Consider the following 22,500-nt stretch of genomic DNA (forward strand, 5'->3'; position numbering starts at 1 on the left):
TCTCCTCTGACTGCCCCAGCCAAATTTCACCTCCTCCTACTGGTCAATGGCTTGCTGGCTTGCCGGTGCCTGCTGGTGCATCCCTCTCCATGTCCAGCCGCCCGTGCCTTCCTCCGCTGACTTGCTCCTCTCCACATCCAGCTGTCTGTTTCATCCAGCTATCTGTGTCTTCTTGGGCAGATCTGCTCTTCTGGACGTCCAGCAGCTTGTGTGTCTGCCTTCTAGAGTCTGGGGGTGGTGGAGGGGGGATGGTTATAGGCACAGGATGGCAGGCCAGGGTGGTCTTGGGAAATGCAACATTTGGGCAGGAAATGCCTGTCCTCACCCAGGGTCTGTAGGGGTGGAGCCCTAGCCAGGGACCACGCCCTCTTCTACCCAGCACTTCCCTTCCCTTCTTCCCTGTCATTTAAAGGGACCACGCTCTTACCTTCCCAGCACTTCCATATCAATGACTATGCACATTACGGTTTGAGAAATGCTGGTAGTCCATTCCCTTTCCTGATCTCCAAAACATAAGGAAATTTTAGAGGCCAGGATGCATTTAGTAGATTCTGAATCTAAAGGAAACCTAAATCTTTCCTTGGAAGTAGACATTGTTTATAGCATCCTCAAATGGAATTAAAAGCATATATGACTAGATTTAGAACAGAAAAATCTGTTTTACATACTTCAAAACCCTTTGGACCCGTGTCTGTTTATGTTCCTATGACTTCTTGAGTTATATATTTTTATTAACAAATGATAAAATTATATTCACTAAATGAACTCGTTTGTACCTGTTTTACCAGTTTCGGAATGTTATTTTATATTTCTTAGGTTTTTCTTAGACTTGTAGAAATCATGCTGCTTTGTTCCCTGCAGGAGTTAAAATAAAAATATTAGTAATTATGCATATTTAATTTTCAGAATGCCAACTGATTACTCACAGCACTTATAAAAGGGAAATGATTTTAGATATTCATAAAACATTTCCTTAGTAAGGGGCTTTCAAGTCTGAAGTTGTGTTATTATGGATATTTCTTTTTATAATAATCAGGATAAAAAATGCATTTATTAAGATCCCTCTTCTTTTTTCTTTTTAAGATGTAAGACAAAAGTCTACCCTGATGAACTTCCAAACACAAGTGTAGTCATTGTGTTTCATAATGAAGCTTGGAGCACTCTCCTTAGAACTGTTTACAGTGTGATAAATCGTTCCCCACACTATCTACTCTCAGAGGTCATCTTGGTAGATGATGCCAGTGAAAGAGGTACAAACTGGTTTTTTGTTTTTGTTTTTTTGTTTTGTTTTGTTTTGTATTAGAAAGCTTTATTATGGCCAAAAAGATAACTAGGCAATGATCTATATTTGCATTATAATTTTACTAGCCCTGCCACAGCCTATCAGATTCTCATCAATAACCTCATTAATGCCAACTCTAGAAGCAAATAACTAATTCTTTCACTTTCTCTCATGATTCTATATGGTTCTTACTAACCTAAAATTTCAGCCAAAATGATTTTCAAAAATATATCTTTTTTTCCAACTCAATTGATTATATTATTGAGCATTCTCATATGATTTTATGGATACTTGACATTAATTAACTAATGAAATCTCTATTATTTTATATCTAAGGCAATAAATACTGATAGGAATTGGCCACCATTTCTGTGTGTTGAATTTCCATCTTGGTAGTATCTCTGCTATTTCTTAAAACAGTATCAGAAATTTTTCTTATAAATTCTTATACATGTTACAGATTTTCTCAAGTTGACATTAGAGAATTACGTGAAAAATTTAGAAGTGCCAGTAAAAATTATTAGGATGGAAGAACGCTCTGGGTTAATACGTGCCCGTCTTCGAGGAGCAGCTGCTTCAAAAGGGCAGGTCATAACTTTTCTTGATGCACACTGTGAATGCACGTTAGGATGGCTGGAGCCTTTGCTGGCAAGAATAAAGGAAGACAGGTAAGAATTTATGTGTTCTGTCTGCCTGGGTTATGACTGAACCTCTTAGGACAGTTCCAGATGTCCATCAGAATTTCTCTTCCAAGTTTCTATTTTTAGAAGGTTTATTTTATAGCTTTTCTTAAAAGCAAGTTTTCCCACTTGCTTGATAAATAAGACTGCCGTATTCATGCTGGACATAGATAGTTGATTAAGAAATAGTGAAACAATTCAAATAATAAAAACGTGTTAAATTACTTTTTAGGTGAAGGAAATAAATATAATCTAAAATAGTATAATTGTGTTATAAAGCACATTTTCAAAGCACCTTTTTGTGTTCTGACAACCACCCTGTGAGGTAGGTACTGTAGATATTCTTATCTATAACTCATAATGAGGAGGAACAAAGAAGCTACATCTAACTTGCTCCAGTCATTGAAAGTGCTGGGAACAACAATTTAGCTCTTTCCAGTTCTCTGCCAGTGTTCTGTAAACTACAAGAGCACCCTTAGTCAGTCTAGTTCAAATTCACCTGGAATGTCTTAAAAATGCACACACACACATGCACACACACAGCACTGAAAAAATTATAATTAAAAAAAGAAACATAAGAGCACAGCTATAAGAATATGTTTAATTATTTCAACAATATTGTCACCTTATACATACACATTTTGAAATCTGGAAAATTGAATAAATAACACTTACAGAAATTAAGAATCCTTATACATACCTGCAATTCCTTCTGTTGTTGATGAAGTACAAGCATTTTTTAGCAAATATTTATAAACACTGGTGATAAGAGAGTATAATTTCTAAATACCTAATGAAGATAACTAACATTGAATGCCATCTGATACAATAACAAAACATTACATAACACCATACTTGCATAGTCATTTCATCTATAGTAGAAAATTCCTTCTAGAATTGACATTTTTAATTAGACACTCAAGATAGGAGCTACTTAGTCTGAGCTAGTCCAGCCACATCACTTAAACAGCAGGATTTGGTACTTGCCAGGAAGATGGATGGAAGCTGTCAGTAAAATGAAGCACAGCAGTTGAAGAAAGCAGTAGGAACCTTTTAGTCCATAGAGTGTTGTACATGGCTAATAACATTTTTCCACTCTGTGTATTGTACAGTACCCACAGGACAATCAGACTGGCAAAGTAAAATGAACTTAAAAGTGAATTTCCTGGCAAATTTTGGTATATTATGTTGTTTTTTTTTTCCACATGTGTTTCATATTCAACTGAATGAGCTTTTAATGTTTCAATATGGTCATACATAGGCTATTTATTTTTTTGATCTAACAACATAATTGCACTGTATTTGCATATGATGAACCCTATTGTCTTGTCCTGATTATAAATTTTAAAACTATCCTAAATAGACAGTCTGTTCAAGATTTTTAGACCTAATTTCTTCTCCTCACAAGTTAAATCATTAAATCTAATAAAGGAAGTGAGAAAAATGTTGATTTTTCTGGGGTCCAGAGTCACTAAGAAGGTTTTCCAAGGCTAGAGGAGTCTTGTTGATTGCAGATAAGTTGAGGCTCTGGTCAGTTGTGTGGAATATAAGACTTCAATTGAAAATGAGTATTGGTGAAACTGGTGTTACAAAACAAGTATGAATAATGGACATTTACGTGCTTTTCATATCTAGGGATGATTGAGAAGCTTATTTGTGTATTTACCTTCTACCAAATATGAAAAACCAACTCTGGTCTTCAGAATTCGCTACAACCAATACAATTTGAGTAGGCCTGAACATTTACTTGTGGAAATCACAGAAGGTTGGTCCCATAATAAAATAAATGTACAGGCGTTAGATCAAGAATTAGAGAAGGCACAACATGGATTAAAAGTGTACCTAATGATTTTCCCAAATGAAATTTTCTACCATAGAAAGCTACCATTAAGAACACCAACCTTTTGGCTCTTACTTTAAGAAAAATGGGATAGGCCAGGTGCGGTGGCTCACACCTATAATCCCAGCATTTGGGAGGCCAAGGCAGGTGGATCACCTGAGGTCAGGAGTTCGAGACCAACCTAGCCAACATGGTGAAACTCTGTCTCTGCTAAAAATACAAAAATTAGCCAGGTATGATGGCAGGCACGTTGGGAGGCTGAGGCAGGAGAATTGCTTGAACCTGGGAGGCAGAGTTTGCACTGATCTGAGATCTCCCCACTGCACTCCAGCCTGGGTGACAGGGCAAGGCTCTGTCAAAATAAATAAATAAATAAATAAATAAATAAAACACCAGAGATTAAAGTTGCTTATCTTTCCCTATCTTAAGCTATCATCTAGATTATACATGTAAACTCTTAATTTGAGGACATTTTACTCAGAAACGGTCATGACCCTATCATCTTTCATCGGAAACATTTACTTATACTGACGGATTATGATTTTTGTTGTTGCTGTTTGTTGATTTCTGTTTGTTTTTCCTAGTAGGTGTTTTCTCCATGAAGATGTTCTCAGAACGCTCTAAACTAACGTACCCTACTTGAAATGCAAACTACCAGATCTAATTTGCCATCATCCCTTCTTACCTCCCTGAATGCTATTGCTTTTCAATGGATTATAGCTAAAATGATGCATAATCTCAAAGCAGCTCTACTAATCATGCTGTGGGTGGAGGTTTTATCAAAAATAGACCCTGCTCATCTTGCTGAGTTAGTACTTAGAATGCATTTGGAAATAAACTTGTTTATATTTCGAAAGATAGCATAAAGTAAACTGTAAGGAATATGTAGTCAAAGGAAATAATTCCATGGACTAATAGGATAAAATGAAGCTAAAGGCATATTAAAGTAACAAAATAATTAAATTTCCTCATATCAGCTATAATCAGTTTGAAGAAGATAATGTAACATTTTAATTATCATGTGTCTATAAATTGGTTTTAATTTCTCTGCAGGAAAACGGTTGTCTGCCCTATCATTGATGTGATTAGTGATGATACTTTTGAATATATGGCTGGGTCAGACATGACTTATGGGGGTTTTAACTGGAAACTGAATTTCCGCTGGTATCCTGTTCCCCAAAGAGAAATGGACAGGAGGAAAGGAGACAGAACATTACCTGTCAGGTATGTAGATCATATCTCTTGAAGATTATGTATATCCCCCTAAAAATTAAGGAATATTATAGATTTCTGTTCTAATGTTTAATTATTTAATTGTATCCTTATTATTCAATATACATATACATTATGACCTTTACATAATCATATAAGGATCAATGACAATATTAAATCTAATTTAAATTAGTATAGGCAAACTTAAGTATTGGCAAAAATGCTAAATATCTTTTGAAAGTTTATGTATTCTTGTATTCAAAATATATTTACTGTGAATTTTCTATGTGACAGAAATGTGCTAGCCTTGACACTTCAAGTAAATGTGTGTCTTACCTTAAAGTATAGATTTATAATAGAAATGTTCTCAAAACTGAAATAGCCAAAAATGTTTTGGTAAGTATTCTAAATATACCACCTTTAAAAGGTTATCTTCCTTATAGATTCCATAGGTCCATTTGGAAAATATTAATGTATTCAAAATTATGAAGGGCTTATTATCCCAAATTACTTCAAATACTACTTAAGTTGAAATACTGACTAGTAAAATATGTGCTTACTTGTAATAAAAAATATCATATACATCTCGAATTGTCTGTATAAGCATTACCCACTTTATTAACACAAAAGTATCATCTTCCTACTTAAACACATTGTGGACCTCTTACCTGAAACTAAAAATCGATTTCCTGAAAAATACTTTCGGAAGTATTCACTAGTTTAGTTCTTTAAAGATGAATTTGGCAAATCATCCTTCCTTTGGAACATGAGAGAAATACCCTAACATTCTAGAAACATACACTTTAAGTCCTCACTTAGCATTGTCAACAGGTTCTTGGAAACTGCAACTTTAAACAAAATAACAAAAACACTGTCATCAATCTTATAATGGAAGGACATTGAACTAAAGGATGTTACTCGAGGACCTTTTGTTTGTCATTTCACTTAAAGTTGCAACAACATTAAGTGAAGACTTACTGTATGTAAAATCCATGATCTGAACAAGAATGTCTGGTAACCTACTGAAGGGATGACTTATCTATTGTCACCTACTTAATTATATAAAGAATTAATTAAAATTAAACTCTAAAAATAGGCTAATGGAAGAGAATGGCTAAAGGTATTTGTTACTGAACAATTAAATATTAGGGATGTTAACTTCTAAAGAAGATCTATTACATCAAAGAGAAAAATAAAATGTGACTTCTAACATTTGTATAAAGTCATGTAAGTTATCCTGTCAGTATTTAATATGTAACTTAGTAGTCTTAAGTCTTGTATAATCTTCAAATTCACCAAGTCTTATTGATACTTACCTTTAACAAACTGGGAAAATATAGTGGCTCATGTTACCATCATTTATTAGATATTCTATTTTCCCAAATTGTTTTCATTTAGTGTTAGCTGATTTTTAAACTTTAGATTCCAAGTGAAAACTATCAGAATGCTTGACCAATACATTTACATATAGATAATGTTTTTATTCATTTGAAAATGCTGTTTATAAGAAGGCATGTTTATACTCATTTAAAAAAACACATTGGCAAAAAACATGCTTTATTTACGTTCTCACAGAGTCAAACGGAAGATAACTAAGAGGTAGCCAGCATTCACAGTAAGAAATTACTGATCTCATTCATAAAATAAAGATCTATGTAGAAATCAATCATTATTATTCATCTTTCATTAACTAAAACAAAAGATGAATCATCTAACTTCCTATATTTTAACCATAATTTATGTGGTTGTATTACAGTAATATGAGATCTGATAAAATCTCAGTATATTTTGTTTGCTGCAGTAACTGCACATCATTTTATTTTCTAACATGCTGAGGAAGCTGAAGCGAGAGAAACAGAGAAACCTCAGTCTTTGCTGAAGTTTCTAGATTTTTGTGGCAAAAGGTTAATTAATTCATGGGTTCGGTTGTAACAGCCTGCAGGTAATTTTCATCAGCATAGCTGTAATGTGAACGTTCCTTCTACTTGTAATCTATTGCTTGAAGATGTGATCATTTTTCTCACATTCGTACAAATAGATAAATCATTCTAGATGTTGAAGACAATTTTTTTCCTACTTGATTAACAGAATTCTGAATAGCTAAAGTGATGAAAATGAAGCTGAAATTTTAGTTTTCTTAGTGGAATGCTTCATTTAAAATGTCAGTTATGACAGAACTTTGTAGTCACCATAATTGGCTAGTCATCATTTAGAAATACAATCATGCATCTGCTTACGTTGAAAGCCAAGTTGAACTTGTGACCTAAATCAGTTATACTACATCTAAAGTAAAGCTTAACATGGTCATTCTTATTTTTCTGGGCTTTGGTATTTTCATTTTCATAATAAATGGAGTTTGTGAAATACTTGTTAATTTTCATATTATAACTATGGAATAATATACATAATTACGAATATATATTTTCCTTTAATCAGTAATATATAGTTTCCTTTAATCAGTAAACTTTCCTTGACATTTAATAATCAAATTATATGACTTTTCAAAAATATTTCAATTATATGTGCAACAAATAGTACTTTTTAAACTGGAGGTCATAAACTAGGACGTTTTGACCAAATATTCTCTGTAGAAGTGTTTTATTTGGCATACATAGTGTTTTACATTTTCAAAAATTACCAACACTTTAAAAATGAGATATTTTAAATAAAAATCTGGATTTCCATCTACTAATAAGTCAGAAGATCTTGCTACAATGGACCAGGATTCTTACCTGGCACCATCAGGTGGAGTTTAGTAGAAACTGCCCATGTAGAAATGGCATGAAAACTTATCCCAATCTCCACAACTCCTTCTTAATTATGTTCCTGGCTCTGAGGCTGAGGGTCATTTGACATTTGTCAATATTCTTGAAATTGAAGAAATATTTCTCTGCACCTGTGTCTTGAGGAAAGGGGGAAAATATATTTATTGTAACAAATCCACTTTATATAATTATCTTTATCTGGCTATAATCTTTTAAAGTTTTGACCCTGGTCTTAGAGGCTACTGCCTGGGAAATGGCTGAGTTTGAAACTCATCAAGCATATCACCCCTGTATAACTATGCATATACATTACCTAATAGAGTAGGCAACTAGTAGCAAAGTTACTTGATAATGCAAATAATACTCTAGATCATTTAATTAATTTGGGGATGAGTTATGCATTTTTTCCTAACACATACAAATGGGAGGTGATTTGGTTTAGGCTATTGAAATAAGTTTGATTCCATACAAAAACAAACATACAAACTGTTCTATTTGTATTCCATGCATACAAACTGTTGGGTGCTGTGCTAAGTTCTGCACGTACAAGCATGGATAAGGCTACCTATGCTGTAAAGTTGCTCACTGTCTGGCACTGGCCACAGGTATGCTCGATGAGGGAAAGAGTCTAGTGTAAATGGTCCAAGTGTGGATGTACAGGAATAATTATGTCTACTACTAAAGTGGTGTGGACCTCTAGAAAGGAGCCTGGCTTAAGTCTTATTGATTGCTTTAGTCTCTTAATTATGCCCTGTAAGTGAACCTCAATAAATAATTATGAAGATATTCATTTCCACTTTAATTTCACACTGATTAAAATAGATTTTTTAAATGAAAAACCTACTGGTAATTTCCAAGTGAATTTAACTTTTTTCACCCTTCACATCTTACCTTATGGACTCTTTTACCTTTAATCATCATTAATATTTTTAATATGACTGCCTTCATTTTTACTTCAAGTGCCATGTTGAGTATATTTCTAAAGTAAAACAAAAGAGTTTTAGATGTTCTTTTAATTCTGATATAGTAATAAATCAAACATAAATGTTATTGGTTTTTATTTCAGACCTATTTTACCTAATTTTATATTCCTTTTTATTGACATTCAGTTGATTTCATGCATTTATTTTTCACTCAATTAGAATTAGGAGTTTATGAAGATCAAATAAATCAAATAACATCATTAGTATCTCTGATTATAATTGTATTTTATTGTGAAAAACTCATAGAATGTTCACATATATTATCTCCTCTATCATTCTAGTGTGATCATAGAAGAAGCATTGAAACTAGCCTTGGAGGATCTAGTTTTATTTCAAGCTCCTCCAATTGAGAAATTACCTAGTCTTCTCAACTATAAAATGGAAAATTATTCTCCCTGCTTTGCTTAACTCATGAAGTGCTATAAAATATTGAAATGAGCAATGTCCTTGATATGAATTAGGTTTTAAATTTATATCTGATAATGTAACATATAAATATTGCAAAATAAATGTGACAAGTACCCAAAAGAATGAAGAAGCAGAACACCAATGAGCCATCTCTTTTAGAATTTGGTTGTATTTGCTTCTAAGGCTTTTCTATTCAATTTCTCTACAATGTAAATTTGATATATCATCAATATTTTTCTATGCCATTATTTTTCCCCACATAGGTTTTAATGGCTGCTAATGTCTCAATTACTTACGATGTTTCTCTATTTTTTTTGTTGACTAAAGTTCATCAAGAGTTTGTTTGCACTTCAATTTTTTTATCAATTATTTCTTCACCTAGTTTTTGCATACAAAGTGATTGCTTTAGAATTATGCATTTGAATATGAAATTTGTTTTAATATTCCTGACACCTTCTGCCAATTTAATTCCTCCCCAAAAATATTATCACTGAATCAATTTATAATTTCACTAAGTATAATAAATTAAAAACACAAATGTTACTCTTTAACATCTTATACAAATATAAGACAAAGTTTCTTATATTTAGTAGTAACAAATAATTTACTTCTTAATTTTTATCAGATTGTATTAGACTTTTCTCAATCCAACCATAATATACGTTTGCATTTCAGGAAAGAAACAGAAATAGATATCACCAAAGCCTTTAAAACACTTCTATAAAATAAAAGATATGAAAACAACAGCACAGGGAAAGGTCAACGCTGTGAGCAGAACAAAGACTGAAAGAAATAACTAACTTTGGAATGCTCAACTAGTCAATGCTCTTGCTTACTCCTGTTAAAATCTAATGTATGTTGATTGAGAGAAGTAAAAAATTATCTCCTCAGATAAAAATATTTGAATGTATATTCTATGAAAGAAAGAGTACTTTTATATTATATTACTTTCTAATAGTTTAGGGGATAATTTGTGAGACTTTCTTAGCAGCCTGTTGGGATGAGAAGAAAACTAGAGTAAACTCTAGAAAACTAGAGTGCTAAGTTAAATATTACATTTATATACTGAATAATTTTGTCACATTAACCAAAATATTTTATGACATCTGATCCCAGCTGGCCCCATTGTTTATTTTGATCCCTCGTGAGCATGAAATGAAAGTACAATGAAAGATTAAAATTTGCACCAATTACTCTACATCCTTGTGGAAGCTTAGGGTTTTATCAGGTCCTAGGAATTATTAAAAAGGATTTAGGGAAAAAAATAACTACTCCTTTATTGGAAATATAGATGTTTAAGCACAAGTTTAAGTATTTGATTCTCATGCTTATTGGTAAGTGGGTTCTTTGGCACAAAACAAATCATTTGCCCATACTAAGCAGAACATTATATTTTTCTTATTCCTTAAAAATGACACAAATTGTTTGTGTTTCATCGACTCTGCAGGATTTTAGTAAGCTTCCATGTCTAGAGCCTAAGCCAGCATAAAGTCTTAAAGTAACAATTTCTTCTCTACAGAAAGCCACATCTTCATACCCAAACACAGGTTCAGATGATTGTAATAGTGTGCGGTATCCACCAAACTTCCCATTTTTATCAGTAAAAACTTTAATTACATTCAGCATTTAATTATTCATCACTCTGATATAAAAGCATTTGTGCCTCTGCTTCCTTTCTCTTTCCTCTGCTTTCTATTTTGGTTATAGTGCATAGAATAAGGAAGAAAGGAGAGAAACTCATAGCATTTCATTTCCTTTGGGTTCCTAAACCTACAAAATGATTAACCTAATAAAGCCATTAGATTTTATAATTTAAAAAAATCAGACGTGAAGATTTCACCTATTCATGCTCATATTTGTAAATGTAAAAAAACCTTATTTTTATTACTTATCTTTATTAATTTTATAATCTATGGAAAATGTAATTAACACAGATCTAAATACTAACAGTGTAGATATTGTGTTATTTGAACATTATAAATAATAGCCTAGAACTAAGCTGTGGTCTCTCAAACATTCTTAGGAGTTTTTCCTCCAAGGCCCTTGATTATTTGCCAAGTAAGATTAAATACAATCCTGATGTATCCAAAGAAAAAAATAGAAGGAATGATGTTTCCAGAACTTTGAAATTGTTTATGAAGGGCAGTCCAAAAATTCACAGGAAAACATGGTACATAAACATGGAGCTTGAAATCAGGAAACATGTACTATTTTAATTTATTTTATTTTATTATTATTATTTTTTTTTTTTGAGATGGAGTCTCGCTCTGTCGCCCAGGCTGGAGTAACAGTGGCGCCATCTTGGCCTACTGCAAGCTCCGCCTCCCAGGTTCACGCCATTCCCCTGCCTCAGCCTCCCAAGTAGCTGAGACTACAGGCGCCCGCCACCACGCCCGGCTAATTTTTTGTATTTTTAATAGAGACTGGGTTTCACCGTGTTAGCCAGGATGGTCTCGTTCTCCTGACCTCGTGATCCGCCTGCCTCAGCCTCCCAAAGTGCTGGGATTACAGGCGTGAGCCACCACTCCCCGCTAGGAAAAATGTATTTCTAATTAACTACCCCCAATTATTTTGCTGTATAAGGTATATGGACGAATGGAAAAAGATAGATAGATAGATAGATAGATAGATAGATAGATAGATAGATAGATAGATAGATAATAGATAAGGAAAGGAGAGGAGAGAAGAGGAGAGGAGAGGAAAGGAAGAAAGAAAGAAAGATGACTTTTTTATCCATGCTACCAACTAGTTAGGGGTCCTTGAACAAGGGACTTAAACACATTGCAACTAAATTTTTTGACCAAAACTGTAGGGATTTTAGAGCTCTGAAATATTACATATCTGAAAATTAATTGGACCCAGAAAACAATAAAAATGAAGCAACTTATAATCTTGGTAAACAGAGATGTTTCTCCTTTTTTGATAGATAATATCTAAAATGTATACTATAAGCTTTGTGCTGGTATTGTGTCAAGACTGTTACATGTATTAACTCACATGATCCACATTTTATAGGTGATGAAACTGAGGCACAGAGTTTAAGTGACTCAATGACAGTCAAACACTGTGGGGCTGGGGTTTGAATCCAATCTAGCTATGAAGTCCAGACTTCTAACAACTAAATTTGGCTGCCTCTTGGGGTCTCATTACCTCTATACAGGGTGATTATCCCAGCGTGAAATACAGGATATGTTGTCTTCTTGGTGAAAATACAGACATTATATTTTAGCATTACTGAATAATTAAATGTATTCTGTCACAATTTCTGTTGATTTACCAACTTCTGGTGAAAAACTCCAGCATTTTTCCATGTCAAATGCATACTTTTTTGAGACTTTTACTATTTTACATAGTTACAAAGCTTCATATCTTAAATTCTAAAATACTATCACAAACTAGGCACTGTAGCATGCACCTGTCATCCTGAGACAGGAAGATAGCTGGAGGCCAAGAGTTCGAGATTATCCTGGGCAGTATAGTGAGACCCAGTCTCAAAGTATAACTAACCAAATAAATAAATAAAATACTATCAAACTCAACCCCTAAAACTCCTATTAGATGATAGAGCCTTTGAAAATCTTGCAATTAGTGAAATCATCTTTGTTACTCATCAATTTAGCAGGTGCGAGCAAAGAACATTTTTGGAATTTCAGAAATAAAATTGCAGATAATTTTAACTTTCAAATAGATTGTTCTGTGGCTATAGAGATACATTACTCATTTGTTTGTTATTCAGTAAATATCCATTAATAGTCTAATACTATTAAACCAATGTACTGGGTATGCTTATAGAAGTGGTGAAAAGTACACAAATAAATATAATACTATATACAATAAGAAATGGCCAGTTCCTTGAGATACACAGTGATAAGGGCTTATAGAAGAAGGTGGAAGGGGAAGAATATGTCTTGATTGAGGGAGCAGGGGGACGGGGCAGTGGTGTTGAAGGCAGGCTGCCTAGAGTGTATAACATTTGTATTAGACTAAGAATAATCAAATTTGAACATATAAGGGTAGTTTTCAAAGAAAAATCCAGGTGACCAATGGATGTGAACAAATATACCAAGGCACAAAAATGTAAAGCATTTACCAGTAACAGCTAAACACTTTACATGCAGGGAAATAGTTAAAGGGGGTTGAGAGGAGCTCGTTGGGTAGCCCCATTGTTTATTTTGATCCCTCGTAATCAAATGGCTAGATTACTGATGCCAGGATAAGAAGCTAGATTTATTTCCTTAACATAGATTTTTGAACATCTATTAACATTTTTAGAGGATCATCGATTTAGAGAAATTAATCTGGCTATGGTTTTTAGGATAAATTTCAGAAGCAGAAGAATCTAGAGGCATCCAGATCCTCTCAGCATCTAAGCATCTTAGCATCTAAGAGGACCCCATTATTAGCAAACATAGAAGACTAAAAGTATCACTATGATAACAGAGATGAGTCAAAAATACTTCAGAAAAAAAAGAAGTATTTTGGAAATAATTGAATTAGGCACAAAAAATGTGGTTTTTCATTTTATATTAAGAGACTGGAAAGAAATATAAGACATTAAAAGAGAGGCAGATAAGTAGCAAATTTTCAGGTCTATGATGTACACACTGAACAGAGTCAAAGGAGTTTTTTGGAGGAATCATCTAGCGAGTAACTGCAAAAGCACAACTTATGCAGAGGAAACAAGTATGGAAACACAGTTTAGGAGTGAACCATAAAGGTGACAGTGAAAGGTATGTGATGAATGATCTGATCTTACCCACATAAAGAGCATAGAAGGAGAAAAGTGCCCCTGAGAGACCCTTGGGAGGACTAATTTCAGATGAGAGAAGAAATTATTAAATGCATATATCCACAAAATAATATTATAATGGTATATTGCACCCACGTGATAGATATGAAACTAAGAGCTTGTCCAAAGTCTGACAGCAAGGAAAAAGGAGGGGAAGGGGATGTCAATAAGAATCATAAAATTAACAATCAGATTAGTAGAAGGGAAACCTCTACAGAACAATGCAATAGGAGCTAGAAACAAAAATGATTTCAAGCAGGAAGCCTGATGTATTGTGCTATATACTTTCAGAGGAAAAAGTTAAGGACAGGTTATTGGAGTTCAGAATCAATGGGGACCTTTCAGAAAGAAGTTATTGTAGAGGCGGGAGCAGGATCTAGCTTCTAGTTGAAGGTTAAAAGTTGCTAAGGGGGTATGTAGAAAGCATCCTTTCAAGAAGGTTACCAGGGAAGGGAATAGAAAATATATGTCTCTAGTTTAACAGAGTAGTAAGGTGGAATGAAAATGTTTTTTGGTTTAGGATAGAACTTAATTCAGCAGGCTTGTAAGCTCAAGGGAACAATCTAGAAATCCAAGGCATAAAACATAAATGTTAATAGTCGATGAGCAAGGGCCTGAAAGAGTAGTCAGGAGTCTGTTGAGGCCACAAGCATGAATGCTAGCCCACAATGAGAGGAAAGGAGCTATTCTTTTCTATGAGACAGGAGGAGAGAGGAGGCCATGAGGAAGACACATTTTTAAACATGTTGAGCTAGAGATTGAAGGAGTTTAGATTTCATGATTGAGAGAATTTAGATTTCATGCATTTCCTTGATCCCCAGATGGTTGAGAAGAGTCCAAAACTTTTGGAAAGACTCAGGCCAGGTGTGGTGACTAACACCTGTAATCCCAGCATGTTGAGAGGCCAAGGTGGGCAGGTCATTTGAGCCCAGGAGTTCAAGATCAGCCTGAGCAACATAGCAAAACTCTGTCTCTACAAAAAATACAAAAAGATAGCTTGGTATGGTGGTGCATGCCCGTAGTCCCAGCTATTCTGGAGGCTGAGGTGGGAGAATCATCTGAGCCTGGGAAGTCGAGGCTGCAGGGAAATCTGATTGCACCACTACACCACTCCAGCCTGGGTGTCAGAGTGAGACCCTGTCTCAAAAAAAGAAAAAAAAAAACTCAGTTAAAAATAAGGTAAACAAATAGAGAGCAGGATTGTTAGCAGTTTGTGAATTAAGCAGAGAATCAATAATGTGGACTTGTCCTATAACCAGTTAACCACATCTTATTACTTTCCCAGTGTCTTAATAGCAGAAGTAAATGAAGTGAAAGGTAGATTCACCCAAGCACCAAAATTTAAAAAAAAAAAAAGCGAGAGAGATAATTGGAAATTGCAGAAAAGCAAGCACAGAGAACCAAAGTTCCTAAGCTAGTGTTTTGCTGACATGGCAGAGCCTTGGAAATGGATTGGAAGAAGGCAAGAAGAAATTCCTGAAAGTTGTTATTAATGTGAGACTATGGATTAACTAAGGAACCATAATCACCAATAAGGGATAAAATGACTTCTTATGAAAATAGGAGGGGTTAAAGAGTAAGAAGTTATGCTCTGAGGCAAATTTCAGTCAACATCTTGGATATGAGGTAGTTCTAAATGGTTTTGAAACCTAAAGTGAGGGTATATAGAGAGAGAGGAGCCCAAATTAAATGAAGGACAGCAAGGATTTTGCTTAAATGATTAACATCAATAACAACAACAACAAAGATAAATTACCTACCCTTATTAACTGTTGGTTATGTGTTGAGAACTGTGTTAAGTGCTTTACTTCTGTTAACTCAGTTCATCTTTCCTACTTACTATGTGTGGTAGGTAGTGTTCACAGTCATTGAGCTGACTATTCCCCTCTCGTTCAATTGACTGTTGGGTTGCTTGGTTTGACATTGTTTAGACACAACCTTGAAAAGCAAATAATTTCAGTTAATTTAACCATAATCAAGATTTTTCATTTTCTAGATGCTCTGAACACTTAAGGTGCACATGGGCATATGTAAATATTTTTATTAGGCATATTACAGGGCAGTTAACTTAGAACAGAATGTGTTGCATAACATTGGCTATGGCTATAGGTATTAAACATTATAAGGCACAGTCTCCAATCTGAGAGAGCTAACTGATATTGCAAACACAAAAAAAACTATCCAGGAGTATCTGTCTTCAGAAAATACAGGAGTTTCTTGAAGAATTGTAATTTTATCTTATTATTTTTATTATTTTCAAGCATAAGTAAAAGTTATTTGAGTCTTTCTCAATAGTATAAATAGCCACTTATACATTTCTCACATAGAAGAATGATGACCAACTGTAAGCCGAAATTCAATACATGTTATTTAAATTAAAATGTGCCAGTACTTTATCAGTAAGTAGATAAGTAGATGGGCACTCTGAACTGATTATTAAAAATGCACCACTTAACAATATTAAGCATTTGGTTACATTATGATAGGATAATTGCAGCAATATTGGTTCCTAATTTTATCAAATAGACTCTCCAGCACTGTAATATCTTATATAGTTATTGCCATAGTGTTCCAAAACCCACATCAGGTGAGGGTCATGGCTACTTCCTAATAACCATCTGTTTAGCTTTGTTAGTGTTTCTCATTATAACTCAGAAGGTCAATGATACTGTTCATGATAGGAACCCAGCAAGACGAAAAGTAATAAAATAGCTCTGAGACTAAGCAAGGCTCTGCTACTCCAACTGATGGACAGTTAATTACCTGAGCATAAAACAGTGAGAGCACTGGGAGAAATAGAGAACTTTGCAATATGGTAGATGTCCAAGTGCAATATTATTTGGTGGTTTTTCAATGAACAATTCTGTTTAATTAAAACATGAGCATAACCTTTGGCAGAGGAGAATGTAATTTTGACAAAAGCAAAACATTTGGTTTTTAACAACCTCACAGACTACTTAGATGAGCATTCCAAATCTAAGTTTCTATAGCAGTTTCTCACCCTTGGCAGTACATTAGAAATACATAGAAACTTTATATAATACCAAAGTCGGGCCCCACCCCAAGCCAATTAAATCTAAATCTGTGGAGGGTGGAAATTAAACATGCCCATCTTTTTTTTTAAAGGTGGCTCAGATACTGCTTTTGTGCTTTGAAGGTTACAAACCACTATATTACAACTAACATTCAAAAGTCGTCATTGCCATTATGGATCTATTTGTGAACAACTACAATCTTCTTTTTAACCTCTAATTTGCACTGCTTTTATATAGAAAGACTTGTGTAGCTCACTCATTAACCATTGTCTTTAATTTGTCTTTTAAATTATCAACTAATTAATCTTTTAAAAACTTCACATCTGACTTATCAGCTCCCATGGAGGAATTTTGAACGTGAAAACCAAAAGGCATTTATTCCTAGAAAAAAGTTTTAGAATCCCTTCGAAGTGTCCTTTCAAACCTCTGAATAACAGAAATCCCATAAATCCTATGGGATATATGTTTATCCATAGAATTAGATGATTAATTCTATCATTTTAATTAGTAAAGAGAAGAATAAACAATTAGATGTAAAGCCCTTATGTTAAAAAATACCTTTGTAACTATCACTAGATACTTATTTTCTATAAACATTTTATAGAATTTATTTTTTTTTATTTTTAAATAGGCTATGGATCTTTTCATGGTGAAACCATGTCCACAGATTTCTAGAGTTTACATAAAAATGATTTACATTATGTGACCTAAGTTGACACCTGATAGTTTCATGACCAGCTAACCACTTCAAGGACAGTGCAAAGGGCAGAAACCTCTCTTCGCTATGATTTTCAGAGGGAATATAGAAGTACCAGTCTTCCATGGCCAGTGTCACTTTCATCTATCTATTTGATCACCTGTAAAAAAAAAACAAAAACTAATATGGGTTTTAAAGAAAATGTGAAAAAAATGCTATTTCTTAATTTTAAAACTTCTTACACCTTGACTTTGTGTTTTTAGTTTGAGATTTTTTAAATATTTAGAATGTCTCAAAAATACGTGCTACAGTCTCATTAAACTCCACACATTGTTTTCAAAAGATATTCTTTTCTTTTTGTTTTTTTTCAACTAGGACCCCTACTATGGCTGGTGGCCTATTTTCTATTGACAGAAACTACTTTGAAGAGATAGGAACTTACGATGCAGGAATGGATATCTGGGGTGGAGAGAATCTTGAAATGTCTTTTAGGGTAATTGCATTTTATTTTATTTTTTGACGCTGAACATACAATGCTGTAGCATGCACATACCAGACCCAGTAATTTACTGTCAAATCATTTTTGCTGAGTGATGCAAATTACTGATCAATTGGTCATCTTAATTCACATTTAGATTTGACAGAGCCCTATTGCATGCAATATTTACTTCTAAATGGGAAATTATAGGTAATTTTTGTTTTCAAAAATAATGTTTTTATTCACAGTAAAAATACATTAGGACTTTCAATTGCTGAAATAAAGAAGGGTTTTATTTTTTAATAAAGTGTTGCTCTATAAAATCACTTTGTGTTTTTGAACTGAAACTTGGAAGTATTTATGTAATCTGAATTTGCAACTACTGCCTCAGGTTGTTCTCAGAAAACTTTAAGAATGAACTGTGGTCAAATGAATTTGGATAATTCTGCAAGTAGTATGACCATTTTCACTAACATTATTGTTGGATAAGTCAGTTTGAATAAAGCAACTTCATTTAATAAATGGCCTTCCACGTAAATAAAAATTGAGGAATAAGTCCTTACAAATATGTTATTAGGAAATGTTTAATAATAATTTAAATAATATTTTGTTATATTCAAAAAATTTAAAAATGAACACATAAGTTTTCTTTCATGCTAAGCAATTGATAAGCACTAACATAGTGGTTTTGTTTTTCAAATCACTGCTTTTTTTTCTACCTAAAATTCAGTGTAAACTATTTGTGAGTGTTTTTTGTTATTGTTGTTGTTGTTTTTTGAGATAGAATCTCCATCACCCAGGCTGGAGTGGTACAGTGGTGCAATTTCAGGGCTCACTGCAGCCTAGACCTCCAGGGCTCAGGTGATCCTCCCACCTCAGCCTCCCTTGTGGCTGGGACTAGAGGTGTGCAACACTACTCCTAGCTATTTTCTTTTTCTATTTTTTGTAGAGACAGGGTTTTGCCATGTTGCCCAGGGTGGTCTCAAATTCCTGGGCTCAAGCAATCCACCCCCCTCTGCCTCCCAAAGAGTTGCGATTACAGGCATGAGCCACCACACCCAGCTTCAGTGTAAAATATATGAGACATTCCATCTTCGCCCAAAATATTTGTACAATAAAATTATTAGAGTTTAGATATATTTATCTATGAAGTTTAAAAATTATGCCTTTTAATTTCTCATTTCAAAAGTAAAGTTTGTTTTTCATTATCATAATATAAATATGTGTGATGTTGTGTAAGAAAATGTTAAAATTTGAGAATGAGTTACCTTGAATTTCTCTACTGTAGAATTCAGTGGAACTTGGATAAATTATTTTAAAATCAGTAGGATGGCCTAGTTATATTACTATTTTGCCTGTAAACTTTCCTGATAGCCAGATGTCTGAGACAAACCTTAGTTAATGGAATTTTATTATTTTTGCATTTGTCTATATGCTTATATTCTCATGAAACTTGCCAAACCAAACTCAGCACCACACTCAGGAATATCTTCTTGCCTTCAGGTCCATGGACAGTAAATCTTTGCAGAAATTTTGAGGACATTTAAGAACCCAAAATTATTACCTGTTATGGTTCTTATGGTGAAAGAAATAAGAGGTAACAGAAAAAGAAAAGAAATCAGTATATTCAAAAGTTTAGAAATCACTTTGGGAGGCCGAGGCGGGCGGATCACGAGGTCGGGAGATCGAGACCATCCTGGCTAACACGGTGAAACCCCGTCTCTACTAAAAATACAAAAAATTAGCCGGGCGTGGTAGCGGGCGCCTGTAGTCCCAGCTACTCGGGAGGCTGAGGCAGGAGAATGGCGTGAACCCGGGAGGCGGAGCTTGCAGTGAGCCGAGATCGCGCCACTGCACTCCAGCCTGGGCGACAGAGCGAGACTCCGTCTCAAAATAAAAAAAGTTTAGAAATAATTTGCTTCTATTCTTAGAAGTAATAATGAGAGAATTTACTCATTCATTAACTGATATTCTTCGGGTGCTATGCTGGGTTACGTAAGAAGTAAAATCAACACAGAAAGACTGCTACTATATAGGATCCTCTTGCTATTTTTTCTCTTGTCTTCCTAAAATTAGAATTCACCTCTTTCCTCCCTACCTGTTAAGCTTGATTTTCTGCCAATGTACTCCTGTTACTTTTATCACATATCTCCCAGATTGGAGGGATGCTCTTTATCTAACTGGTTGAAAGTAGAATTCAGAAAGAATTTAGTGGAATAATATGATAAACAAGGAGGACCTGATCAGGAAATGTAACAGAGGTATAAATGTATAAAAAGGAAGACTTGAGGATATGATAGATGATGCAGATACCAAGGGTACAGAAGGAATGCAGCTAGAGGCTGTAAGAATAATCAAATCCCTCAAAAATGACACAGGAGGTTTTCTGTGATTGGTTATTGGGATTATTAGGAAATAAAATACTTATCAGTGACTATTTTAAAACAATATCAAGTGTTTTAAAATGTATTATTATCTTTAGTTTCCATATGACTTTAATAGAAACAAAATATGCATTTTGCTTTTTATTAGACTCTTAATTTATGTTTTACTTTCTTCTCTGTGACATGAATATGTTTGCTTAATAGTTTGTACTGTAGCTGAGGTAGACATTGATAAGGAAAAATGCTAGAACAGTGCATTAACAAAAGATTGAGACCACTCATCTCTCTTTAATTTCATGACTTGACTAAATGAGAATATGTTGAGCATTTATAATCACAGGGTTTGAATCTAATATCCAGCTCAATCATTACACAACAAACATACATTGAGCAAGTGATACGTTTCCAGGTGCTGACTTTACAAAGATGAGTAAAGCATGATGCTTCTTTGCTCTCAAAGAACTGCATTCCTATGACAGAGATGCGTAGGTGTTATTGTCAAGAAAATATGATAATTTCCTTTATAAATTTATGTGTGAGGTTTTTTGTCTCTGTCATGTGAGTATAGGTGGACATGAACTCAACTGTAAAAAGGTGATTATAATAATAGTGAAGTTATTGTGGTTTTGTAGCTGTGGTCTACATAGGTTCTAGTCTAAGTAAAGAAGATAGAAATATTTAGGGCTTGCAAAATGTTAAGATTCTGACTCACCCCAAGGTATTTTAAGCCAAACCAAAGGAATACATTGCAAAGACTTATTTGTAACATATCACTTGATCGCTGTACTTAAAGACATTTGAAAATTTTATGAAAGCTGTAGACTTCCTAAGGAGGATGTTTCCAACCTTTTAAAGACAACAGATTTAAATACAGTTTCAAAGTGTTTAAAAATCTCTTGAAACCTTAGGAGAAAGATCCTTGGCATATAATAATAGTGACTATTAGTATTTATAGTAGCTAGTAAGTGGAATAGCTAAGAGTTGACCCGCAGCATTCTGACACCAGGGACTGTGCTGTTAAATACCATACTGTTACCTCCTCATTAAGGTTCATCTCTCCATAACATAACGAACCTAACAGTTGATGGTATTATTAGGAGAAAAAAAGACGCTAACATGCAAATACAAGCTTCCTCCACAATTCTGAGATGGTTCTCTCATCTATAATCTTATCTTCCTCTTATAGGCTATAGCCTCTAATGGAAGATAATACACATTCGATAGCAGTGAGAATATCAGGTATATCTACCAGAGAACAGCAGTTAGGTCTTAATGCTTCTGAAAGCTGTTTCAAATATTTCTCCCTACTGCATTACACAACAATCACTGCAATAACATAAATCCTAACAGCACTGTCTAAACATAAGCATTAATTAATTATGTTTAGACAGTGTTATGTATCTGCTGGGGATACAGTAATGAACAGAACAGACAAAACTTTGTGCTCTTATGGAACTTAGATTTTGGAGAAAGAGACAGACAATAAACAAAATGAATAAAATTTATTAAAATATCAGTTATAGGTGTTAAAGAAAAAATATAAGGAAGGAAAGATTATATGAAGTGTTGGATTTTGGAGGATACATAGGGGTTGAAATTGTAGACAAGAACTGAGAAATTGATACCCAAATAAAATAGTGATAAAATGAACCAAGACAATTATGAATTACCATCAAAAAGTATCCTCTATCTTTAAATAATAACCGTGTTTCAGGATAAGTATCAACCAACAAGCATCACCACCAAAAGTCCTTGTCTTTTATAAGCAATATCATGGGGAGCAGCATTCCCAAGAGTACAGATCATTTTGCCCATTCTAAAATGAAGAAAACTGCCACTATCCAATCAACTCAGAGCATGGGAAAAAATAAATAAAGGAGCTTGATGACAGCAAAGGACACAGAAATCTGTCTCACAGCCATGAATGGTTACAAGTATGGACTGGGA

General features: G+C 34.0%; 1 protein-coding gene across 8 annotated transcripts in view; it reads left to right on the plus strand.

Moving 5' to 3' along the window:
- The window catches only part of GALNT13 (polypeptide N-acetylgalactosaminyltransferase 13), a 1,108,472-nt gene that overhangs the window by 898,253 nt on the left and 187,719 nt on the right, over positions 1-22,500 (plus strand). For all 8 annotated transcript variants that reach the window (XM_063595199.1, XM_055108593.2, XM_055108595.2 and 5 more), the window contains 4 exons: positions 1,084-1,250; positions 1,743-1,950; positions 4,856-5,026; positions 18,067-18,184. In XM_063595199.1, coding sequence (XP_063451269.1) covers positions 1,084-1,250; positions 1,743-1,950; positions 4,856-5,026; positions 18,067-18,184 — 664 coding nt within the window. The remainder of the gene's footprint in view (positions 1-1,083; positions 1,251-1,742; positions 1,951-4,855; positions 5,027-18,066; positions 18,185-22,500) is intronic.

This window comes from Pan paniscus, chromosome 13 (assembly GCF_029289425.2).
Source record: "Pan paniscus chromosome 13, NHGRI_mPanPan1-v2.0_pri, whole genome shotgun sequence".
NCBI lineage: Eukaryota > Metazoa > Chordata > Mammalia > Primates > Hominidae > Pan > Pan paniscus.